This window comes from Durio zibethinus, chromosome 10 (assembly GCF_047325235.1).
Source record: "Durio zibethinus cultivar Kanyao isolate XHJ-2024 chromosome 10, ASM4732523v1, whole genome shotgun sequence".
Lineage (NCBI taxonomy): Eukaryota > Viridiplantae > Streptophyta > Magnoliopsida > Malvales > Malvaceae > Durio > Durio zibethinus.
In genome coordinates this window covers 28,220,424-28,247,601 of record NC_143171.1, presented here as the reverse complement: position 1 = coordinate 28,247,601, position 27,178 = coordinate 28,220,424, and the positions used below count along the sequence as shown (strand labels likewise).

General features: G+C 33.3%; 3 protein-coding genes and 1 pseudogene across 4 annotated transcripts; 3 read left to right on the top strand and 1 right to left on the bottom strand.

Moving 5' to 3' along the window:
• Positions 1-2,833: 2,833 nt before the first annotated feature.
• LOC149516645 (chloride channel protein CLC-a-like) lies at positions 2,834-6,380 on the top strand. The gene is made up of 6 exons (XM_089767122.1): positions 2,834-3,101; positions 3,204-3,404; positions 3,535-3,712; positions 4,035-4,567; positions 4,767-5,916; positions 6,011-6,380. The coding sequence occupies exons 1-6, from the start codon at positions 2,908-2,910 to the stop codon at positions 6,116-6,118; spliced, it is 2,364 nt and encodes a 787-aa protein (XP_089623248.1). The 5' UTR covers positions 2,834-2,907; the 3' UTR covers positions 6,119-6,380.
• Positions 6,381-8,706: 2,326 nt separating this feature from the next.
• Positions 8,707-11,967, top strand: LOC111292996 (receptor-like protein EIX2). The gene has a single exon (XM_022885669.2). It carries the CDS (start codon positions 8,977-8,979, stop codon positions 11,959-11,961), a length of 2,985 nt encoding a protein of 994 aa, XP_022741404.2. The 5' UTR covers positions 8,707-8,976; the 3' UTR covers positions 11,962-11,967.
• A 5,519-nt stretch (positions 11,968-17,486) lies between these two features.
• Positions 17,487-20,688, top strand: LOC149516644 (receptor-like protein EIX2). Its single transcript, XM_089767123.1, has 2 exons — positions 17,487-19,171; positions 19,400-20,688. Exons 1-2 carry the CDS (start codon positions 17,527-17,529, stop codon positions 20,509-20,511), a joined length of 2,757 nt encoding a protein of 918 aa, XP_089623249.1. The 5' UTR covers positions 17,487-17,526; the 3' UTR covers positions 20,512-20,688.
• A 10-nt stretch (positions 20,689-20,698) lies between these two features.
• Positions 20,699-27,097, bottom strand: LOC111291659 (uridine/cytidine kinase UKL1, chloroplastic-like; annotated as a pseudogene). The gene is made up of 14 exons (XR_016345931.1): positions 25,995-27,097; positions 25,675-25,766; positions 25,047-25,134; positions 24,847-24,965; positions 24,512-24,608; positions 23,776-23,855; positions 23,287-23,468; positions 22,724-22,820; positions 22,565-22,625; positions 22,313-22,377; positions 21,975-22,070; positions 21,819-21,888; positions 21,411-21,489; positions 20,699-21,290 (listed from the first exon to the last, which is right to left on the bottom strand). The product of XR_016345931.1 is annotated as a uridine/cytidine kinase UKL1, chloroplastic-like (transcript).
• Positions 27,098-27,178: the final 81 nt, after the last annotated feature.

Here is a 27,178-nt window from a genome sequence, read left to right as displayed (position 1 = left end):
CCAATTTTTCAAAAGTACAAAGCAATTTTGCAATTCATGTAACCAATTTTTTATAGTAAAACCTGAAGTGCATAAAACACTTTGGCTACTAGTTTAATTCATGTTACCAATTTTCAAAAGTACAAAGCAAGATGATAGCAGTTTGTTGAAACATTCTTTATGCCTGAAAATTAACTCTAATCCAAATCCATTTTGATCAGTCAAATCTCAAACATTTCAATCTATGAACATTGATCAAATCTCAATCACATTTCATACATAGCCTGCTTTTTGGTTGGTTGATTCATTTATGATTTTGCGAGAAAGTGGCTGCTCGAAATGCATTTTCCTAAATTTCGTGACAATCCCATTTGCATTCTTCTCTTTTTCACAATTTTAGGAAAAAAAAAAGTCTGAAGAAAAAAGAATAAAAAATAAATCAGAGTTGCATTTGCAAAAACGAAAAAAAACAAAAAAGTCCTCAGATCTGATGGTTGAGAGCTACCCACGTGGGTGGTCGGTGGGTTATGAGAAGAAAATATTTATCTCAATCCAATCCAAATCTAAAGACAAAAACCCCAGTTGGCCAGATGGGTTTTGTCCTGTCCGTCTATCGCCCATGAACCCAGTTGATATTTGCCACGTGGCCTCTACAATGTCATCTGCACTTTTTTAAGAATATATGACTTTACTACGTTTTCAAATTTTAGTTAAACCTATTTTTTTCCATTCGATATTAAAAATATATTTTATATAATTTAATATATTTAAAATTTTTCTTTGTAGGACCCAAAAAGCCCAAAACCCACGTTAATGATTCATGAAAATCGGAATAATTCAACATTGATTCAATTAATTAGATTCATTTTTTTTTATAAAAAAATTTTAAATTTAAATTTTATTAATAATTATTTATTGAAATCATATCAAATATATAATTTATAATTATATATATTAAATTATCAAATATAATATATTTTATTTTGATTTAAAATTAAATAATTTATCTATCCTTAAACTTTTATACTAAAAGAACACAAAAAAATCGAAATAATTCCATCACATTTTTAATTATTTAATCCATTGATTGAAACAAATAATAAAATCTATATAATCATTTGGATAAGAAGGGCCTTTCATTCACCTCAAGGGTCGGATTTTTCTCCACCGTTGATCCTTGTGATCTCCCTGATCTAGATCACTACACCTGTCAAAGTCAACTGGGCTGTGGGGTTTGGTGCTTATCTGTTATTGAGGAACCTATTTTTTATTTAATTTTTTACACAAAAATGTGAACTGAACAATAAGGGAACGATTGCAGAAAGAAGAAAAAACCAGTGGGAAAAGTTGTATTTAATTTTATTTTTGGGGTAAGTTTTTAATATTAGTATATATTTGTTGTGCATGTTATGAGTGATACATAATTGAATTTTAAGATAGAGATTTCATCATTGGTGGGCCCAAGGTTGGAGTAAAATGGGGATTAGTTGGATCAAAAGTGGGCCCAACTTTCATCAATCATGCACACACCAGAGATCCTACGGAGTGATCTGCGTGGGGTGCTTGATTAGATTTCATTTGACCAAAAAATGAATTTCTTTTATTATGAAATTTTATATATTAAAATTTAAAATTTAATTAGATTGATTCGTATAAAAATAATATTTAATAATTTAAAATTTAAAATTTTTTATTTTTAGATATGTTTTATATAAAAAAATATATAATAATTAGCTCTGTAAATTATGATGGGCAAAACAACTTAAATAATTGCAACTTGCTTGAAGAAATTGTATTTTTTAATCCCAATTTTCAATATTAAAAGCATCCCATTTGAAAATCATGTCATAAAAGATTATAAATCAAGTTTCCATTAAGTGGATAAATTAAAATCAATGAAAATGAAAGGGCTTAACTTAAAAAAATAAAATAACTTCAACCACATCCCTTTGCTTGTTTCTTTCCTCTCGTTAAAATTCTTTGAATTTGCCGGTCCAATCCACTCAGGGCATCATAGAAGAGAAGAGTGACTGAATCATTTATGGCCAAGAAGTCCGAGGATAAAATTGTATTGGCTCGCATGGTATGCTTATTAATTTAAAATATGATATAATAATATGATATTAATATGATATAAAAAAATTAAAATGATTTAAAATTTTAATAATAATAATAAATAAATAAATAAATTTCATGATTTTGTGTGACATAAATTATGATAAATAATTTTTATATAAAATATGATACAATTATATAAATTTTAATATTTTATATGATATAAATATACAAATTATCATATTTATGTTATATAAAAAAATAATTCTTCCCTTCTCCCCCCCCCCCAAAAACAAAAACTTTGTTAGGAAGATTTACCTTTGATAATTATTCCCAAATATAAAAAAATTTAGATAATAAAATATATTAAGTTCACCTAACAATAAGTTAATGATTTACAATATTTATTTTGAAATATGAGAATTGAAGGATAAAAAAAAAAACTCATTGTGATAGGGTAAGATTTAAAAAAAGTTTGTGAAATTTTTTACTAAAATTGATTTAATAAAAACTTTAATTTAAAATTCAAACTGATAAATTGATAGATTCAATGAAAAATCAATGATATGTAAAAAAATTATTGAAAATGTCATTTGTATATATATTTTAAAGAAAATAGGAAACTCGACTTTTCTTTACCAAGTTTGTTACTATATATTAAGCAACAAGTATGTACAAAATTACATATATTTTTAGTAAGACAAAGGAATAGGGACGTTTAAGGTGCATGATAAGAGGCATTTCCAAAATTTTATATATAATCCCAAGAGATATAAATGGCTTATTCAATCCATTGCCATCCAAAAGCCAGTTGGAGAAAGGCAACAGCATCTCCATTAATTCTTTTGTCTTTGCAAAGCTTCTATTGTTACAATGGAGGAGGATTCAAGCCAATTGGCAAAACCAGAAACTCCCCATAACATGGAAGCTGAAGCTGATGAAGACGAAACCGACCCTGAAAGCAATTCTTTACGTCAGCCACTTCTCAAAAGAAATAGAACTCTTTCTTCCAGTCCACTAGCCTTGATTGGAGCCAAAGTCTCCCATATAGAGAGCTTGGATTATGAGTAATGAACCTTTTACGTATATTTTTTGAATTCTGATATAGTCCTTTGATCTTTGTTTGGATAAAATCTATTGAGAGCTGATCAGTAGTGGCTGTGATGCAGGATAAATGAGAATGATATTTTCAAGCATGATTGGAGAAGCAGATCCAAAGCACAAGTTTTGCAATATATATTCTTGAAATGGTCCCTGGCTTTCCTTGTGGGATTGCTAACAGGATTAATTGCCACTCTTATCAATATTGCAATTGAGAACATTGCTGGCTACAAGCTTCTTGCTATTGTAGGTTTCATCGAGGAGGGGAGGTAAGGTGTCATTCCTTGCACTTCTGAATTCTGATAATTTTTTTCAGCTTCCATGATTAAATACCAAGCTTTGGCTTATTTCCAAGAGAACCTGAATTTGATTTTGATATGGCTAGTTGACTTGATGCAGGTATTTATCTGGGTTGGTCTTTTTCACTGGGGTTAATTTTTTGTTGACCTTGGTTGCTGCAGTTCTTTGTGTGTTTTTTTCCCCTACTGCAGCTGGTCCTGGTATTCCTGAAATCAAGGCTTATCTCAATGGAGTTGATACTCCTAACATGTTTAGTGCTACAACATTGTTTGTCAAGGTTGGTTAGATTTCTATTAGAATGCCTGGTGAAAATTACTTGACCATTTTCTGATAAAAATGAACCTCGGTTTCATATATGCCTTATGATTTTTAAGTTTCAACAAAATATAGATATTAAAGTTTGATCAGATCTGGAATTGGGTCAATGATGTAGTGCTAAATGTAAAGTCATTTCAAGAGTTGTGTCCTATATTTGAATGTACGGTTGCCACTATGATTCTATTGTTTCTGTTGCTTTGTCGGAGAGTTTAGGAATAACATTGATGAATCACTTGATTTTGTTTATTAGCTAAACGCAGAAAGATTTTCCAAAATTGTAGATTGTTGGCAGCATTGGAGCAGTTTCTGCTGGCCTAGATCTGGGAAAAGAAGGGCCTTTAGTGCACATTGGGAGTTGCATTGCTTCTTTACTAGGCCAGGGTGGGCCTGACAACTACCGTCTTCAGTGGCGTTGGCTTCGTTACTTCAACAATGATCGTGATCGCAGAGATATTATCACCTGTGGTTCTTCCTCAGGTGTTTGTGCAGCTTTCCGTGCTCCGGTGGGAGGCGTCCTATTCGCTCTCGAAGAGGTTGCAACATGGTGGAGGAGTTCCCTTCTCTGGAGAACTTTCTTTAGTACAGCAGTTGTGGTGGTGGTGCTTAGGGCATTCATTGAAATCTGCAATTCTGGGAAATGTGGCCTTTTTGGAACAGGAGGGTTGATCATGTTTGATGTTAGTGATGTTAAAGTCAGCTACCATGCCATGGATGTAATCCCTGTGATAATAATTGGAATCATTGGTGGACTTTTGGGAAGCTTATATAATCATGTTCTCCATAAGGTCCTCAGGCTTTACAGTCTCATAAACCAGTGAGTACCACAATCCAACTCTCTCTTCAATTATGGTTTCACATTTTATCTTCATCGGATATGCTACAGAATATAAACTGTAATTAAGATAGTCCAAGGCTGAGGCTAGAAACTGGCCTATAAGGCAATAAGCAATCCAAAATTAGAAATTTGGTCCGATTGCTTGGTTGGTAATTACATTTTTTTTATTCTGTTGCAGGAAGGGGAAATTGCAAAAACTACTTCTAGCTCTTGGAGTCTCTCTCTTTACCTCAGTTTGCCAATATTGTCTCCCTTTTCTAGCCCAATGCAGGCCTTGTGATCCTTCTTTTTCAGAGGCTTGTCCCACAAATGATCGGTCGGGGAACTTCAAGCAGTTCAACTGCCCAGATGGGTACTATAATGATCTAGCTACCCTCCTCCTAACTACTAATGATGATGCTGTTCGAAACATTTTCTCCTCCAACACTTCCTCTGAATTCCAACATACCTCCATCTTAATCTTTTTTGTACTTTATTGCTTATTAGGACTCTTTACTTTTGGCATTGCTGTCCCTTCTGGTCTCTTCCTCCCTATCATCCTCATGGGCTCAGGTTATGGTCGACTTCTTGGTATGCTCATGGGATCATATACAAACTTAGATCAAGGGCTTTATGCTGTGCTTGGTGCAGCCTCCCTTATGGCTGGCTCGATGAGGATGACTGTGTCACTTTGTGTGATATTCCTTGAACTCACAAACAACCTTCTTTTGCTGCCAATAACAATGATAGTCCTTCTGATTGCAAAAACTGTTGGGGACAGCTTCAACCCCAGCATCTATGAGATTATATTGGAACTTAAAAGCCTCCCTTTCCTGGATGCAAGTCCTGAGCCCTGGATGAGAAATCTCCCTGTTGCTGAGCTTGCCGATGCCAAGCCACCTGTGGTCACTCTTTGTGGGGTGGAAAAAGTGTCTCGCATCGTGGATGTATTGAAGAACACTACACATAATGCATTCCCCATTGTAGATCAGGGTGTGCTGGTGTCAGGCACTGTAGCCAATGGGGCAACAGAATTGCATGGACTGATCCTTAGAGCTCACCTTGTTCAAGCCCTGAAGAAGAAATGGTTCCTGCCAGAGAAACGAAGAACAGAGGAATGGGAAGTTCGGGAGAAATTCAACTGGGTTGATTTGGCTGAAAGGGAACTGAAGATTGAGCAGGTGGCTGTGACCCGTGATGAAATGGAAATGTATGTTGATTTACATCCTCTCACCAATACAACCCCTTACACCGTGGTGGAGAGCATGTCAGTGGCTAAAGCCATGGTTCTATTCAGGCTAGTTGGACTACGGCACATGCTCATCGTGCCAAAGTATCAAGGGGCAGGGGTGAGTTTACCAGTTTTTTCATGCTTATTCTTCCATTTCATACAGCTATTGAAGCCTAACAATTTGCTAACCTGTTGCTATGCTTCACCTGCAGGTGCCTCCTGTAGTTGGGATCTTGACCAGGCAGGACTTACGGGCATATAACATTTTGACTGCCTTTCCTCATCTATCAAGATCCAAAGGGCAAGAAAAGGATAATTGATGTCTCATCATCAAGAAAAAAAAAGTATAATAGCAGATTTGGTTGAACCACACATCTTCTGTTTTTGTTCATCTTTCTAAGTTCATTTTTCCTCAGTTTTGCAGTTTTTTCACCGATTCTAGAGCAGTTTGAAGAGAATCAACAATCATGTACAACTTTGTGAAGTTGAATCTATTCTTTTTCATAAAATTCCAGTCAATAATGAACAAATTTCCATCTGATTAAGAATAGAGGAATGAATGATACAGAATTTTTTTCCGTTTAAATCTTGCTGTCCTCTCATTTGCATCATATGTACTCGTTATTTTCAAGTCTTCTTAACATCCTGAAGCTGATACCATTTTGCAATGAAGGCTATGCAAATTTTAGTGCATCTTTCGCAACTACTCTTTTACATGAAACTACTTTGCTACCTATGATCTGACCATGCCACTATGTTCCTCACGCCTGTTTCTTCATTTTTTTTTGCCTGTTTTCTTTTTCTTGAGGCTTCTTTCGAACATAGATAAAACCTCAATGCTGCACGAAATATCCCAAAATTACTCCCAATGGATAAATCAAAGAAAGGAGAAGAAAGGGTTTACTTTACACATCATGCACCAGAAAAAATATATGTCAATGATGTTCACTTTTATTAGCAATGAATCACAACTTCGAAAGAAATTAAAACCATGGGCTTTTTCCAAATGCTAAGACTTACAACTCAACAAGGACTTGCAACCCTGTTATATAATCCCACTCTAATTAATTTGTTGAAAACTCTGATAAGTTAAAAACAGTACACAATCTTCAAATTAGAAGTACCTCTTTGAAGATTTCCCACCCACAGCTTATATAAATGATAGTTTCTGGAAGTGATTGTTCTGAAGTTGTTTCTCTTCCAACAAGAAGTGAAGCTTCTTTTGCACCTTCTCTTTCACGTAAAAGTACCTATGGTCTCTTTACTTCTAGTTGAAGGACTGGAGTTTAGATATAGGAGTTAAGAACTTGAAATGTATCAAGTGCTGCAAATTCCAATAACAATTTATTACTGTTTCATAACAGGAAATCCCATCAAATTCCTGTACGGAATCATCCCACCTTTTCAGTGATGGTTTTAACTTTATGTGATGATATAGTCCGTAATGCATCAATCAGGGACGTATCCAGTCCATTTCTATGAGGATCAACGGCAATCACATCTGATCCCACAAGCCAAGAAAGAGAATCCTTAGTGAATTCGTCATACAGTTCAGAATTACAGGCCAAACTTCTATTGAAATTCAAGGCACATAAACATCATTATATGGAGAGCAAATTGCGTGTGCATCCTATATGATATGTTGCATAAGCATGATACTAACAATGGAATCATAACAGCTCCCGCATATAAATCAGCCCTAGATGCTCCATAAGCACATATTTGTGTAATTTCGGAGGCTAGTTGTCAACATCCATCGTAGAACCAGGTCTGGGCCCAATGTTTCTTTTCTTTTGGGCCGGTTCAAGCCTTTGAATATTAAGCTCAATGAAACTTAAAAAAATTTTTTGGCCAACAACTTATATTGTTTGAATGATAAAAAAATTTTTAGATATTATCATCTTTTAAATGTTTCTGACTTTTGGAAAACAAAACACAGACTTGATCACAAATGAGTAAACTTAAGATATTTCAAATAATAATACGACGATGATGACATTTATAATTATTAATTATAGCTTTGTTGTAGCTTTATCTCTTGTATTTTTTGTGTAGCAGTATCTGTTTTTTTTTTTTTTTTTTTGTAATTTTGAATAAAATCTTAATTTATTTAAATAAAAACTTATTTCAAGAAAAATTTTTAATGAGAAGCTTTATATAATTTATATGTTTTATTTATTATCTAGTAATTAAAATTTTTTACAAAATATAATAATTAAATTACTATTGGTTAAATTCACAAGTTGCTTATTAATATCCACAAACTTTAATTGCATTAACAACCTAGGAATTTTTTAGAAAATTGACTTTGTGTACTAATTCTAGTATATTATTATCTGCATTTATGGATTTAGAAAAGTTTAAGAAAAATGGCCAACTTGGGATGAGTTTTCCCACCCAAAATTCCAGGAATTCATACTTTTCTTGGAAGTTGGAAATTGGAAACTTTGGCATTGGAAAATTTGGGACGTTGAACAAGTTCGCATTGAGCGAGTTTAATTCAAAGTTGAAAAAAAAAACTTCATTCAGCTTCAGTTATGGTGACTTCAGGTCAGCATTCAACCCTGTGGCGTCAAAGTTTCTTTATTCCTTTCACATTGACTACTAGACTGCAATATTATGCTGACTACTAGACTGCAATATTATGCTACTCCATTTTCTTTTATCTAGTATGAAAACAAGTTTAGAAAGCTTTACATTTTACATTTCATAGCATTAATTCAAATCCAATTTATTGGTTTGAGAATTGAACGTCTTGTCCCAAAAAATTTATCAAGCTGACAATGCAAAAGAGTCATACCATCAAGCCACTATTAGGAAATTTGTTAAACTCGTGTCAGTGTCACGTGAGGCGCATTACCCTTCAACACGCTTGAACTAATTGATTGAATTTGAATCAAGCCGAAACTCAAGGATCTGGTTGCAATTTACATATTTTGATATAGGATCATTTACACCAGAGAATAAATGGAAGTTCCTTTTACATTAAGATTGGTAATGGGACGTAGTAACTAGGTGAAAGAGAAAGCATCAATCAATTAAGATTGGAAACAGAGACTCCTCCAATGGTTCAGCACAAAGACATTGACTAAGTCAACCCAAATGTTTGTTTTCCTTTTTCCCTATAAACAATTTGAGCTCAACTGCACTTCTATTCATTTTCTTACCTGCATGAGACATGGCGAATACCACAGCTTCCATCTGGTGTTTTTCTCTTATTTTTATCCTCTCCTCTGAGTTCCTTTACCTCGAAACTGTTAAACTTGGTTCAAGTGAGAGTCAAAATGTTAGCTGCATTCCAATGGAAAGAAAAGCTCTTCTCAACTTCAAAGAAGGTCTCACTGATCCCTCAGGGCGGCTCTCTTCTTGGAGAGGCGAAGATTGCTGTAGATGGGCTGGTGTACAGTGCAGTGACAAGCTTGGACATGTCACCAAGCTCAAACTTCCCAACCTGTATTCCAGTACTTCTGATGCATTGGATGCAACAGCTTATGCGTTAGGCGGTGAGATACATCCTTCTTTGCTTGATTTGAAATACTTGAGGTACTTAGACCTTAGTATGAACAACTTTGGAGGAGTCTCAATTCCAAACTTCTTTGGATCACTCAAGACTTTGAGATACCTCAATCTCTCGGGTGCATCCTTCGGTGGATCTCTTCCTTCTTTTTTGGGAAACCTTACAAGCCTGCGCTATCTTGATCTCAATTCTTGTTTTACTGACTCAAACAAGAATGATTTGCATTGGTTAACAACCCTTTCTACTTTGAAACACCTAAATTTGGGAAGTGTTGATCTTAGCATGACCAGCACATACTGGCTTGAAGCTGTCAACATGCTTCCTTCATTAGAAGAGCTGCACTTACCAGTTTGTGGACTTTCCATTCTTCCTCTCTCACTTCCCCTCGTTAACCTTTCATCCCTTTCCGTGCTTGATCTCTCAAACAATGGTTTCAACTCCTCAATACCTACTTGGCTTTTTAACATAAGTGGTCTTCAGTATCTTGATCTCAACTCTAACAATCTCAAAGGCGAAATTCCTGATGGATTTGCTGGCATGAACTTTCTTCAAAACCTTGACTTGTCTGAAAATTCATTTATTGAAGGCAGGTTGTCAAGAAGAAATTTGGGAAACCTCTGCAATTTGCAAGTGCTTGATCTCTCATTCAATAAGATTGGTGGTGATATTGGAGAATTTACCAGTGGCTTGTCTCAATGCAACAATTGTAGCTTAGAGTCATTGCAGTTGGATTACAATGAACTTGGTGGCTTTCTTCCTGATTCTTTGGGACACTTGAGGAACTTAAAAAATCTTCTTCTCGTGCACAACTACTTTGTCGGTTCCATTCCAGAATCCATAGGGAATTTGTCTTCACTAGAGTTTTTCGATCTCTCCGACAATGGAATGAAAGGAACAATCCCAACAACCATAGGACAACTCTCATCATTAGTCTCATTAGATATCAAAGATAATCAATGGGAGGGTGTTTTGACAGAAGCTCACTTTTCTAATCTCACAAGCCTAAAGGAGCTATCAATTGTTCAAAATTCTTCGAACATCACCTTGATGTTCAATGCGTCTTCCAATTGGGTTCCTCCTTTCAAATTAAGATATATAAACCTCAAAGCATGCCTTATAGGCCCTGAATTTCCTGCGTGGCTAAGAAATCAAAACGAGCTGGAGTATGTAGCTCTGTTGAAAGCTGGGATCTCAGGCAGCATCCCGGAGTGGTTTTGGAAGCTAGATTTGGTTTTGGACGTGCTGGACTTTAGTTACAATCAGTTAACTGGTAGAGTGCCAAGCTCCATAAAGTTTAGGCCTCAAGGTTTTGTTTTTTTGAACCATAATAACTTCATTGGCCCTCTTCTAGTTTTATCATCGAATTTGAGTTCATTACATCTTGACAATAATATGTTTTCTGGACCAATTCCTCATGATTTTGGTGAAAGAATGCCCATGTTGGCTGATGTTGATCTCTCTTCCAACTCCTTCAATGGTTCTATTCCCTCATCCAATGGAAATCTGAATTTTCTGCTGACTTTTGTTATCTCAGACAATCAGTTGACTGGAAAAATTCCGGATATCTGGAATAACATAACAGCCTTGTATCTTATTGATATGTCCAACAATAGTTTATCTGGGAATATACCTCCTTCTTTGGGTTCTTTGACTGAACTCAGATACTTGAGGCTGAGCACAAACAATCTCTCCGGGGAACTCTCACCTACCCTGCGGAATTGCACAGTCATGGAAAATCTTGATCTTGGAAACAACAGGCTTTCTGGAGAGATTCCAACATGGATCGGAGAAACTATGCCATCTTTGCTGATTCTAAATTTACGATCAAACCTGTTCACTGGGGATATTCCAATACAGCTATGCAATCTTTCCCTTCTCCATATACTGAACTTGGGAGACAACAATTTGTCAGGATCGATTCCTCGCTGTATTGGCAATATGAGTGGATTTTCCAGCATTATTAATGATACGAGATATGAGGAGCGATTATGGATTGTGGCAAAGGGAAGAGATCTTTTTTATGAGACCTGTCTGTTTCTTGTGAACAGCATAGACCTTTCAAGCAATAACTTATCTGGAGATTTCCATGAAGAGCTGACAAATCTTTCAAGATTGGGCACCTTGAACTTGTCAATGAACCATTTGACAGGAAAGATACCATCAGGAATTGGTCGCTTGAAATGGCTTGAGACTCTCGACCTCTCAAGAAATCAGTTTTCTGGCATGATCCCACCAAGCATGGTCTCCCTAACTTCCTTAAATCACTTGAACCTTTCGTACAACAACCTGTCTGGTAAAATTCCGTCAGCCAACCAGTTCCAAACCCTCAACGATCCATCCATTTATGAAGGTAACAGTGGACTCTGTGGGCCACCACTACCAACCAGGTGCGATGCTGACGATGAATCATCAACTTCTCCTGATGTTAGGAACAAGGACAATGAAAACGGAGATGACCACGAAATGATGTGGTTCTATATCAGCATGGGACCAGGATTTGTTGTGGGATTTTGGGGAGTGTGCTTCCCTTTAATGGTGAAGAAATCTTGGAGGCGTGTCTACTTCAAGTTCCTTGATGATATGAATGAAAGGCTAATGGTGTTTATCTTGTTAAACTTAGCTCGCCTAAGAAGACCAATGAAGTAGAGGGAAACACAGGCAGTCAGGCTAAGTTGCAAGACACTTTAATGTAAACGAAATCCGTGCGATATATTCGTACATACATACATACATATATATATATATATATATTATAAATAATAAAAAATAAAAATATTTTAAATCAATATCTACCTATGTAATATGAAAAAATTTATTTATATTATATCTCATCTAATAGTGATATTTATACAAAATAAAATAAATCAATAAATTTTATATAAAAATAAAAATTTGCAATGTAAAATAATAAAAAATAAAATTATTGTAAATCAACGTATCCCTATGTAATATAAAAAAATTATTTGTATTATATCTCATCTAATAGTGATATTTATACAAAATTAAATACTGATTGATTCCAAATCTTTGAATTTTATACCACTTACTCATAATAACAACAACAAACCTTTGGTTAAGTGGTGTCCATTCTTACATTGTATTCTCGAAATTCAAAGTAAATTAAATTGAATTCGCGTTTTTTTGTGGGATTGAAACCATATGTTATTTACTAAAAATTAATACATTGAGTAACTTCCTAATACTCTTAGATATAAGTTTCTCTATTTATAATAAGAATTTGAGAGATTTTTATAAATTAAGAGTAATTTATGCAAAAAAAAATTATAATGAATTATTAGTTATTTATGTAATATATCTTTTTACTTTGAAAAGTCTGCACTTAATATTTTGAAAAATTTTTGTAAAACAATAAATTATACCAATTGTAATTAATACTTATATAGAAAAAAAATATGAAAATATGTTTCAAACTAATTTGACTTTTATTTTAGGTTTGAATTTTTAGTATTATATGGCTTATATATTAATTTAGGTTAATAAATATATAAATTATTTTTAATTAAATATTAAAATCATGGTTATTAAATAGTAAATGCTTTCAAAACATATTTCTTATTGATAGTATACACGTTTGATATTTAAAATTAAGAATTGAATTTGGTTGAAAATAATATAAAATAATTTAATTATAACATATTTATAAAAGGCAAAAACATTGGATATTTATAAGAAAATAAATAACCTAATTTAGTCAAATAAATATCTTTTAAATTAATAAAACATATATATGAAGTCAAATCAAAATAATTAAATGCAAAATATGTAAAAATTGTTCAAAACAATCTATATGTTAAAAAAAAAAAAAAAAGATTATCCACATTGAATTTTTTATTTTTTTTACAAAAATTTTTTATTTTTATATATTTAAATGAAATGAGATGCATGGCTTATTGTTCACAACCCGTATGCATAAAATCCAACATTATAATGAATCATTAATCTTATATAAATATATAAAATTATTATATAATTTATATATATTTATATATGAATAACATATATTATTTAGTTGGATATCATATTTAATCAAATATGAATATATTAAATAATTTATTAAGAAATCAACTATTAACCATTATTATAGTGATTATTAAATTTTTTATAATTTTGATTAAATTTCAATAAAAATTTTTTGAATCATTAAAAAAATTTAATAACCATAATTATAATATTTATTATTTTTTGAATCATTAATAAATTCTTTAATTATAATGTATTATTGATTTAGTTTTAATTTATAATTTAAGATATTTTATTTGGAAAAAAAAAGTGGGTTTATTGAAAATTAAAATATATATATAATTAATGCATTGAAATATTTTAAAATTTTTATAAAAGCAAATCAATTTAAAGATAAATAAATAAAAATAAATATAATTAATACAGAAAATAAATATGATAATAGATTAAATATGAATAAAAATAAATATAATGAATAAATATGAATAAATATCATAGTAGATTTTAAGGAAGTGAGAACTTTTATATATCATAATAGATTGGGGGTGTCACAAGGATGCGTATGATAGGAAGTGAGGGCACTGTAAGGCGCAAGTTAGCACATGGAGGGCGGCGGCGGTCGTTGTTGGAGGGAGGATAGAGAAGGGGCGGTAGGAACTGTGCGGGGGACACGCGGCAGGTGATGATTGGATAAGGTGGGGATTTGGGAGGGTGTACGGTGACATCTGTGCTGTCCGCCGTGGCCGGTGTTGAGATCTTTTCCGGTGGTCCTTGGCAAGAATGGAGAACACCACGTCATTTACCTGCACCGACAAATATCTCAATGGTTTCACCGGGTCGGGCTATCCATCCTAGAACCAGGTTCATAGCCCAACTGTCCTTTTTCTCTTGGGCCCAATCAAGCCTTAGAATATGAAGCTCAAACCCCCCTATGAGCCCAAGGTTTTGTTTTTTTATTTTTGGCAGACAGCATTTCTTGTTTGAATGATTGAAATAATTTTACAAATAGTTTTATAATTTTTTTAAAATGTTTTTGACTTTTTGAAACAAAACATAGACTTGACTTAGAAAAAGGACCGGATTACACATGGGGTTGTCGGGGCAGCCGCCCCACTGACACACTAAAGTTCTTTGAATTTGTCATAGAAAAGTCTCATAAAGTTTAAAAATTTTAAGTTTTGCCCTATCAAAATTTTTTTTATCATATTTACCCTCATTAAATTGAGGATCAAGTAAAAATTTTTTTATTGTTTATCTAGTAATTGAATATTTATATTTTGAGTGATAAACAATTTCATTATAACATATATGTACATTAATTTTGAAGAAGAATAAATAAATAACTTTTAAAATTCATTCAGAGTGAATTAATAAGAATAAAAAATAAAAAATGATTTTTAACTAACATAGATTTATATCTTCATTTTTGTTTATCTATTGTTTGTAAAAAAAAATATTGTTTGCATTGTATATAAGAAAATAAACATTTGTTATTCTTCAAATTATAATGTGTAAGAAATGAAAATAGATGATAAAACTAAAAATATTGATTTTTATTTTTTTCACATATTATATTTATATTTAAAAATTTTATAGGTAAAATTGTATAAAATAAATATATATATTTATATATGTATGTGTCTACACATGCATATGTCGAAAAATGATTTATTATAATATTATAATGTTTAAACTATATTCATCAATAACAGTTAATCTTAGTTATGCAAATATTATATTTATGACATATAAAATTGTGTTTTATAGAAAAAATTGTTATGCATGTTAATTTGTTTGGAATTCTTCATATTAATTTGTTTTTCAATAAAAATTTTAATAAATTAAGTTAAAATAGTTGCCCCCACTTATTGGAAATCCTAGATCCATCCCTGCTTAGAAATGTGTAACACTTAAGATATTTTTAATTATTTTTTAATAATTTTTTTCAAGGGAAGCTTTGTATAGTTTATATGCTTTATTTATTTTCTAGTAATTAAAATTAAAAAAGGCATTGTCTATTAATTATATCTTTAAATTAATAATTAAATTACCTTTTATTAAATTTACAAATGAATTATCAATGAACAGTTAGTGCAATAATAATAAAATTAGTTTCAAAATTGAAAGTTTCAAGTTGAATCTAGTTGTAATAAAAAAATAAAAAAATTATAAATGGGTTAATTAATTTCCAAAAACAGGAACAGGTTAAATATTACTATTTTGGGGTATTAACTTTGTATTAATAGTCTACAAATTTCTTACAGAAATGAATTTGTTTGATCATCTTTGTATTTCTAGTAATGTAGTATTTAAGAAAGTTTAAGAAAGACGATCAATCTTATTGGAACAACTGGTGTTGGGGTGAGTGTCGATTTCAGCCTTTCAATCAGCTGCCTTTGTTGGATTTGCAAGAAATTAAATACTGAAGGGTACAACCCTGTTCCCCCCACCCTAAATGCCAAGAATTCACACTTTCCTTACTTGGAAGATGGAAGTTGGAAACTTTTCCATAGGAAATTTTGGAAACCACAGGTCCACAGGTTCTGTTTCCTGTGGAAAGACGATGAACAAGATGAGATCATATATTTAAATTGCGATAGCAGTCATATTTTTTATTGCATCATATTTATCATAATTACGAATATAATAAAAGTTTTCATGATCGTTACAACGATTACGATTGTAAATTTTTTTAAATTATTAATAATTTTAATTATTAATCATAAAAACTCTTAATTTATGATTTTTAAAATAATTTATATCATATCATATGTTTTATTTATTTTAAAAAATTATTTATAATAAAATATTCATGTTTAAAATATTACTCATACGATAATTAGTAAATAACAAAAGATAAATAAATATGTGAAAAATAAATAATCATAACGAATAATATATTTAATTATTTAATTATCGTACTCATCAAATTATTACTGAATTATATTATACATAAATTAATTAATAAGTGATTAAATATCCATAAATTAAACAAGAACATTACTATTTATGGAAAAAAAGAATTGCTTTTTATGGGTCTACAGTAATCAAACTTGTTAGCCTTCATGTTGAGGTTAATCCTCAACAACAACAGCCTAAAGTCTATTTCCTTTATCTCTTGACTAAATTATACAGATCCTATAACTTCTCATCCCCTCATCTTACATTCAATAAATTTTTCTCTAAACCTTTATCCTCATCCCTATCTCTCAGCTCTTTTTTTTTTTTTTTGTGTATGCTATCTGCTTGTCTTCTTTAACCTCAAATCTTGCTCTCATCTCTTGTTTTTTATTTTAAGTTTCAACAACTCTTGCTCTCAATTCAATCTCAAACACATAAAATTACGATAAATTTTAAAATTAAAAAAAAAATAATTTGAGTGTCGAATTAATTGTTTACTTTAAACTGTATATGTTAAATCTTAATTGAAGTTTAATTTGAGAGAATTGATATTTTTGAAAGTTTAAATTTTATAAAATTTTTTTTTCTTGAATTTGTAAATTGATGTTTATATTTTTTTTTTGTTTTTTTATTTTAAGTTTTTAATTAGAGTCAAATAAAATATTTTTTTTAAATTTTTGAATGAAAAATAAGTAACAAACAATAGCAGCTATTATCGCTATTGAACGTTATGCCATAATTTGCAATCGTGATTTACCAGCTATAAATGATATTAAAATTTTTTTTTTAATAACATGACGAATAGTAACATAATTGTTAAATAATGACCGTATGCCACTATTCGACAACTATTTAAATCTTTGGTTGAGATACGCATGTAATATAAAATTAAAGGAAGCCTTCATTCGGCTTCAGTAATGGCGACTTCAGCATTGAACCCACTGCCGTCAAATTCGACTGGACTGCAATATTCATTTTCTCTGGTTTGTAAACAAGTTGGATTTCTTTCCAGACTTAGAAGGCAAAACACCCAAAAAGCAAAAAAGAAAAGAACAAGTGGGATGGAAAGTTTGACAATATTTTATAGGGTTATTTGCCCTAAAAAGGAAAGAGAATAAATGGAAGTTCCTGTTACGTTTAGAATGATTGGACAGAACAAATCTTACCTACTTGTATGAGACAGCTGGACCGAGAAAGCTATGGGCTTCTCAAATGGTTCAGCACAAAGACATTGACTTGAGCCAACTCAAATATTCGTTTATTTTTTCCCCTATATAAACAGCATGAGCTCAACAGCGCATCTATTCATTTTCTTTACCTGCAAAAGACATGGCGAATACCAGATCTTCTATCTGGTGTTTTTCTCTTATTTTGATCCTCTCTTCTGAGTTCCTTTACCTCGAAACTGTTAAACTTGGTTCATGTGTGAGTCAAAATGTTAGCTGCATTCCAATGGAAAGAAAAGCTCTTCTCAACTTCAAAGAAGGTCTCACCGATCCCTCAGGGCGGCTCTCTTCTTGGAAAGGTGAAGATTGCTGTAGCTGGGCTGGTGTACGGTGCAGTGACAAGCTTGGACATGTCACCAAGCTCAAACTTCCCAACCTGTATTCCAGTAATCCTGATGTATCAGATGCAACAGCTTATGCGTTAGGCGGTGAGATACATCCTTCTTTGATTGATTTGAAATACTTGAAGTACTTGGACCTTAGTATGAACAACTTTGGAGGAGTCTCAATTCCAAACTTTTTTGGATCACTCAAGACTTTGAGATACCTCAATCTCTCGGGTGCATCCTTTGGTGGATCTCTTCCTTCATTTTTGGGAAACCTTACAAGCTTGCGCTATCTTGATCTCAATTCTTGTTTTACTGACTCAAACAAGAATGACTTACATTGGTTACCAACCCTTTCTAATTTGAAACACCTAAATTTGGGAAGTGTTGATCTTAGTATGACCAGCACATACTGGCTTGAAGCTGTCAACATGTTTCCTTCATTAGAGGAGCTGCACTTACCAGCTTGTGGACTTTCCAGTCTTCCTCTCTCACTTCCCCTCGTTAACCTTTCATCCCTTGCCGTCCTTGATCTCTCAAACAATGGTTTCAACTCCTCAATACCTACTTGGCTTTTTAACATCAGTGGCCTTCAGTATCTTGATCTCGGCTCTAACAATCTTATAGGCGAAATTCCAGATGGATTTGCAGACATGAACTTTCTTCAAAACCTTGACCTGTCTGAAAATTCATTCATTGAAGGCAAGTTGTCAAGAAGAAATTTGGGAAACCTTTGCAATTTGCGTGTGCTTGATCTCTCTTACAATATGATTAGCGGTGATATTGGAGAATTTACCAGTGGCTTGTCTCAATGCAACAATCGTAGCTTAGAGTCATTGCAGTTGGGTTACAATGAATTGGGTGGCTTTCTTCCTGATTCTTTGGGACACTTGAGGAATTTAAAAAATCTTCTTCTCGTGCACAACTACTTTGTCGGTTCCATTCCAGAATCCATAGGGAATTTGTCTTCACTAGAGTTTTTCGATCTCTCCGACAATGGAATGAAAGGAACAATCCCAACAACCATAGGACAACTCTCATCATTAGTCTCATTAGAAATCAAAGGTAATCAATGGGAGGGCGTTTTAACAGAAGCTCACTTTTCCAATCTCACAAGCTTAAAGGAGTTATCAATTGTTCAAAACTCTAGGAACATCACCTTGATGTTCAATGTGACTTCGAATTGGGTTCCTCCTTTCAAATTAAGATATATAAACCTCAAATCATGCCTTGTAGGCCCTGAATTTCCTGCGTGGCTAAGAAATCAGAACGAGCTGAAGTATGTAGCCGTGTGGAATGCTGGGATCTTAGGCAGCATCCCGGAGTGGTTTTGGAAGCTAGATTTGGTTTTCGACGTGCTGGACTTCAGTTACAATCAGTTAACTGGTGCAGTGCCAAGCTCCATAAAGTTTAGGCCTCAAGGTATAGTTTTTTTGAACTATAATAACTTCGCAGGCCCTCTGCTAGTTTTATCATCGAATTTGAGTTCATTTCATCTTGACCATAATATGTTTTCTGGACCAATTCCTCATGATTTTGGTGCAAGAATGCCCATGTTGGCTGATATTGATCTCTCTTTCAACTCCTTAAGTGGTTCTATTCCCTCATCCATTGGAAATCTGAATTCTTTGCTGACTTTTGTTATCTCAGACAATCAGTTGACTGGAAAATTTCCGGATATCTGGAATAACATGTCAGCCTTGTATCTTATTGATATGTCCAACAATAGTTTATCTGGGAATTTACCTCCTTCTTTGGGTTCTTTGACTGAACTCAGATACTTGAGGCTGAGCACAAACAATCTTTTTGGGGAACTCCCACCTACCCTGCGGAATTGCAGAGTCATGGAAAATCTTGATCTTGGAAACAACAGGCTTTCTGGAGAGATTCCAACATGGATCGGAGAAACTATGCCATCTTTGCTGATTCTAAATTTACGATCAAACCAGTTCACTGGGGATATTCCAATACAGCTATGCAATCTTTCCCTTCTCCATATACTGAACTTGGGAGACAACAATTTGTCAGGATCGATTCCTCGCTGTATTGGCAATATGAGTGGATTTTCCAGCATTATTAATGATACGAGATATGAGGCACAGTTATGGGTTGTGGCAAAGGGAAGAGATCTCTTTTATGACACCAATCTGTTTCTTGTGAACAGCATAGACCTTTCAAGCAATAACTTATCTGGAGATTTTCCTGAAGAGCTTACAGATCTTTTAAGATTGGGCACCTTGAACTTGTCAATGAACCATTTGACAGGAAAGATACCATCAGGTATTGGTCGCTTGAAATGGCTTGAGACTCTCGACCTCTCAAGAAATCAGTTTTCTGGCATGATCCCACCAAGCATGGTCTCCTTAACTTCCTTAAATCACTTGAACCTTTCGTACAACAACCTGTCTGGTAAAATTCCGTCAGCCAACCAGTTCCAAACCCTCAACGATCCATCCATTTATGAAGGTAACAGTGGACTTTGTGGGCCACCACTGCCAACCAGGTGCAATGGTGATGATGAATCATCAACTTCTCCTGATGTTAGGAACAAGGACAATGAAAACGGAGATGACCACGAAATGGTGTGGTTCTATATCAGCATGGGACCAGGATTTGTTGTGGGATTTTGGGGAGTGTGCTTCCCTTTAATGGTGAAGAAATCTTGGAGGCGTGTCTACTTCAAGTTCCTTGATGATATGAAAGAAAGGCTAATGCTGTTTGTCTTGTTAAACTTAGCTCGGCTAAGAAGATCACATCAATGAACATGCTTCAAATAAGGTAACGACTCATGCAGCTTATAGCCACATATCTTGAAGCCTTTTTCTACTCATTGTTTGAAAATGAGGAAATTTATCGACCAAAATCAGCAATGCTTTGTATGACAATAGGGCTAAATCAATGGTTTCATCAATAAAGAATAAATTTGATATTGGCCAAAATTAGTTGAGTGTTATCAAACGGTATAATAAGATCACCCATTGCCACAACCAATTTTACACAAATATTTGTACCTACTTTTAGAAAGCAATGTTAGGGAAAATCACAGCCACAACCATGAATATCGATATGCAATGTCCCATCAAATTTAACTGCTTCAAAGAACAACAATTACCAGGAATTGTGTTAAATCAACTGCCTATAATTGGTATTCATATGTTTTATGGTTTTTACCTAACTTCTACGATTTCACTTTGTTCAAATATTCTTCCATCCGCAAGCTCAAAATGGAGCAATTCCGGTAACATGAAACCAAAATAAATGATCTCAGAATCATCTCTGGACTTTTGTCCGATGATCCTAGCTGGTAGCTTCTATATAAGGGGTAAGCTGATCACGCATATCTATATAGTCCATTTGATACTGGTTACAATGGCAACTTGCCAAAGATGGTGGATCAGTCATCAGTGCCAAAGTAACGATCGCCAAACTCACCCATGCCTGGTATGACACGTAATTCCTCATTTAGTGCAACATCTATTTCTGAAGTAACGATTTTCAACAATGGGAACCGTTTGCAAACACAATGGATTCCTTCAGGCGCCTGAGGAATAGAAAATGAGGATCAGGATCAGTACATAGGAAGAGAGGGAAAAGAAAGGCGGAAGGAAGGGTTGCAAGGTAATAGGAGTAGATGCATCTGCAGCCAACAACATGAACTCACAGAGATGAGGTTAAGGAATATAATGTGAGATTCTGGAACTCTTGTACGAGTAGTTCAATGGCGTGGTTAGCTGAGTTCCCTACAAGGAAAGTCATCAAGATGGTTTCCCATAGGAAAGCATAAATCATTCAATAATTGAAGAATACAAATAACTCTATATGCATTTCCAGGGACCACCACCTGATTGACAACAGATGTGATCTGGGAAACAATCTGAAACTGATGGCAATATTCTTTAGTTTGATAGCCAGAGGAATTGCTAATTTATGATTTCTCTGGACTAATTCTTTCCACTCAAGCTGATTCATTAACCAAGAAGAAAAAGTGGAAAAGATTCAGGATAGCTTTCTTTTACTTAGCCTATTCTTGCAATAGTAAGTGACAGCACGTGTGAGGAATGTAGCTTACCTGTAGCAAGAACTGGATCCAGAAGGACATGCCGTTCTGAAATATCCCTGGGAAGCCTCTCATATATGAGCTAAAAATATTCAAGAAAGCAGATTAAAGGTTAAGATTAATTATATGTGATACCTAACAGCATAAAGATCCCAACAAATTACAAACCTGTTTCCCATTATCTCCATCACGGTGAATAAAAAATTTTCCAATTTTTATTCCTTTGCAACAAGCACGTAGTGCGTTTTTCATGCTCTCACCACTCTAAAAAAAAAAAAACAAAAAGAAAAACATAGAAAATCGTAAACTACATAATTAAACAGAAATTTCAACATCGATGCAGCATTTATCAAACATCCAGATCAAGATAATAGGAGAAAAACTTGAACTAAGACTCATCATAACTTTATCATATGTAAAAGAAGATTACCTGATACTCCCATTTTGACTAAATAAGACCCGCTATCAAATAACAGAAACTGACCAAACCAATACCTGATCAAAGCTCTCCTTCAAACAATTGAAACACCACACAACTTTTTGCAAAAACCAACCCCAGTATATACTGATGCTCAAAAGAAATAGCACCAAGTTTCAAAGGTAAGCAGAATATTAATTGTTTCCATGATAAGACATCTGAAGATGAACAGAAATTCATCGTTTTCTAGTTGGACATCTCCCAATTGCACATTCCCAGAAAGAGAACTCGGAGTTTCCATTAATGAGAAAAAGTGACACTGTTATTTAATTAAACATACCGGTAGGTGTTACTACTTGCTTCTCAGTGAACGGCAAATGTCCAAGACCATGCTCCACCACCTAAATCAAATTCAACAAACTCAGTTATATTTTTCATTTAAAAAGCACTGACAGAAAACAAAACACAGTTTATACATAAGATATAAAGCAGAAGGTACCAGCCGAATAAGCCAATCTGAATAGAAGACAAAATCATGCTTAGAAATCTCCCGGTCTCTAATCAGAGTATGCATTCCTCTAATCTGCACCATAAGCCTTACATATGAAATAATTTAAAAAAAAAAAACCATAGACATAAAAGCTACAAATGAGTTACACATTAAACTGAAAATTGTTGGGAATATGTTTAAGTATACAAGCAGTATCACATATCTAATTAGAAAAACTATACTTGAGGGAGATGCACTCAACATGTTTTGTACAGAAATTTCTTATTTTAATCTTTTATTTTATCTAACAGAATAGAAACTATTCTGACATTGCCAATCTTCAATACCTAGCTACAATAAATGTGGCAACTTTCTGTCAACATGGCACACTGATAATTGACCTAAATATGTTAGGGTAAATGGAACATGAAAGAGCTGAACATCAATATACACAGATGAAGAGTTCTATGCTTGCTAGTTATTAGCAATGGCAGCTAATAACAGATATTTGTTACTCTACATGATGAAACAAGTTCTAACAGAAATAAGATAGACATTCCTTAAATGTTGACTGAATTACATACACATTAGGATATATTTTGCAGAGATCATGCTGACCTAGCTTAGTGCGGATATGTTGCACAATCAAATCAATGGCGACATGATTATCACCTCCTCGGGGGATGATGACATCAGCATGCTTCTTTGATGGCAGAACAAAATCATCAAATGCAGGCTTGACAAATTTTGCATACTGCAGAAATAACACGATATTGAAATGTAATTATCAAAATGTTTGAGAAAATTAAATGTGAGGCTGTCTGGTTAGCCGAGTAGCAGCATCTTTCCCAAGGCTTCACCCCTGTTTTTCTTCTGGATTTTCATTGTAGTGTTTCAATAAAACTGACACACCATGACACCAATTACCAAACAAGTAAATTAAACAATGTTGCATATCATGGTAAGCATAAATTTAACCCCAGAGATTTATGCTTGTTCAGGACTAATTTTTCAAGTATTAAATTAAATTACAAAGAAAATTATGGTACAAATAGGCTTACTTGTTCAAGAACAGAATTTAAATCCCTACCCCTCTCAACTGTATCTCGTCTTATTCTACGAGCAAGCCTCACATCACCATCTACAATAAATTGCCAAATAAAATAAAGAACCATTCAAACCCATGAGAGCATGAAAGAAGAAAACATGCTCAGAGAAAAAAAACAACAGTTGCACCATAGACAATGCAACCTTAACCCACACACAAATGCATGCAAACTCATTCAACTAGGTGAAGCCATGATGTTCTTTGAGTAATTTGTTGGTGACAGTCCCTGTGGTTCTAAGAACCCAAATTTAAAATTTCCTTGAATTGACTGCGTTGGCTTTCGTAAAACTACCATTGCTAAGAATTCCTCATCTGCTTGCTGGCATGCTGCAGGCTATTTACAACTTAAAACGGTCTGTAGTTAGTAATTAATACACAAGTTGACTTTGAGTTTTGTTTTATACATGAGTTTCAAGATCAGTATGGATACCAGCCATCTTTTTCTTGATATGCATTTAATTTTAATTTTGTTTCTATCAATCTTATATTTCCTGTTATTGATACATATGATTTTGTTTTGAGCGGTTAGCAATGGCTATGGGTTGTTTAACCTTGACAGCTATGCATGATAATAGATCTTAAGTAAACAAAAGGAATGTATCATCTCCACCAAATTATAAGTGAGAAATGTCTACACCAATCATTGGAGGATGCTATGATGCTAAGGAATTAGATAAAAGAGGTCAAACCTGAGTCAACAAAAATCTTCATATTCATGAGCTTCCTGACACGCTGGTCATGGAAAACAAGAATTCCTTCCAAAATTATCACATCAGAAGCATTCACCTGGATTATGTATGGTACAAATCCAAGTTCGCCAAATTACAACAATTGAATTATCAGCAATGAATTTAGATTTTTTGCAAAGAGATAAAGAACTCAATAACTAAAAGGAGAAACAAAACGTAAAATGCAAGTGTAAGCATTACTCTAAGCTTGAAACAAACACCCAAAACAACTATTATAAGTTCTTAATTGAATACACCTAGCTTCTTCCCGAATCATTAATGAACAAACTAACTACCTGTCAAAAACCATCTGAAGATTGGCGATGATGCTTAAAATCATAAATTGGGACCTGAACAGAGTGCCCACTTTTAAGCTTCTGAATACAATCCAGAAGCTGCTCGGTATCAAAAGCATCTACATGAACACAAAAAAAAAACCAATGCACAATCAAAACAATACCATTCAATATAACATAAGACAACAAAATCAGCAAACATCACCAAATTAATATATCAGAATGATCAAAATTATACTCGTGAACCCGTTTTAACTCTTCAGTAGTTAAACCATGGTAAAATGAATCCTGCATCCGTAGAAAAGAAAATGTAAGCTGACAGTTTGATGAATTTCAGTTAATAACTAGGGATGTAATCAAGCTAAGTCGATTCGATATAGTGAAAAACTCAAGCTCAAGCTCGACTCAAAATTTGGTGCTTGAAACTCAGCTAAAGCTCGATCAAGTTTTAAATAAAAGCATGAGTTCGATTAAGAGATAAAAGTCAAGGTCATTTGACTAAGCTCGTTTATCAAATAAAAGAAAAAGAGTTCGATTCCCATGCTCCACTTCAAGCTCGGTTATTTGTATTCCAACTCAAGCTGGAGCTCAAACTCTTATATATATATATATATATATATATATGAGTAAAATAATAATTTTAATTAAAAAATAAAATATTTATTAAAATATAAAAGCTTTGCTATTCAAACTGAACATTAGAAAGCTCGAACGCTCGTCGAACTCAACTCTAATAATCAAATCGAATTAAAGTTTTATCCGAGCCCGAATCTGATATATCATTTATAACCCCAGTAATAACAGTAACAAGTTAACTTGAATTTGAACCTGATTGACAAGAATAACGCGGTGATCGTGAAGCTGTTGGATGATCATGTCACAGACTGTCGTTTTACCAGAAGCTGTACCTCCAGAAACCCCTGCTTAATACCAAAAAAAGATCACATTTGGTGATCGTTATAAAAATAAAAAGACTCCTTTTTATTTAATTTTAAGAAATGAAAGCAAAATTAGAGACAAACAACCATTACTCATTCACAAAAACAAAAACTTTACTGAGTTTTCTAAAGCATAAAAGGCGAAATTCAGCAAAAAGCGCATTTTTTTCTTTCTTTGTTTGTTTTAAAGAGAAGTGAAGTGAGGAATACCAATGACGAAGGGCTGACGAGGAACGTTGGAATCGGCAGAGTTGGAGGAAGAGGCAGAGGTCGCCACCGGAGTACGGAGACCAGAGAAGTGAGGCCCCGATGCCTTCTTCATAACGTAATCTATAGACGTCGTCTCCTCCGGCATCGTTAAAAATAATTGTTAAAAGAAATCGAAACTGTAAAAAAAAAAAATTCGAAAGAAAAAAAGAAGGGAAAAACTTGAAATTTCAACTCAACGTTTGAAACTTGAATCAGATAGCCTAGCGGAGAGAATCAGAGAAATCTAGTGCAAGTAGGCCTATTATTTTGTTATGAGCTCAGCTTCTATATTGGTTAATCAACTGGCTTTTGTGTAATTTTATTTAAGAAAATTTTGATTGTAGTTTTTACTGTATGCATTTCATAAAATGATTAAAAAATTAAACCTCTTATGATCATATTTTTTTTAATTATTTATATGAGCTATGAATTACTATAATTGATTGTAAATCTCTTTATTATCTGAAAATTTGTTGATAAACATTAATCAATGATAATTTATTAAGTAAAAAGGGGAAAATTATTTCAATTTGAGATCATTATTAAGGCTTATACAATTTTGAGGTCAAAAAAGAGAAATAATTTATTTGTTTTTTTATATCTAAATTTGAAAAATTAAATCTCGATTATTTGGATTAAAAATTAAAAACTTATTAAAACAATTACATTATTGTTGTTGATTATAAATGATCAATTTTATTAGTTCAATGATATTGAAATTGACTCATCGAATTTAAACCTTGATGGTTAAAAAAAAATAAAGATTGACTTGGGATTAAGAATATTATTAATCAGGACAAAACAAACTAAACAAATCCACATGCAATTCATTGTAGGTAAGAAGGAACCAATTTTTTTGAGATGCATGATTAATATAAGATCAACATTTGACTTGTAAGTCAATTTCTATATTGGATATGGCATCAACTTTTTCAATTTTGGGAAAAAAAATTTGAGGTTCATAGGTGGCTGCCAGGCTGCTGGATGCTTACATATGCATGAGCCAACAAACTCAGACTGTTTCTGCCATCAGCTGCTTTATGACAGAAGAAATAATCCTGGAAATAATAACATCTTTGGAAACTCCTGATTTGATGCTCACAGAAAATTCTGTCAGGTTGAGGTCTCATCATATATGAGTTCAG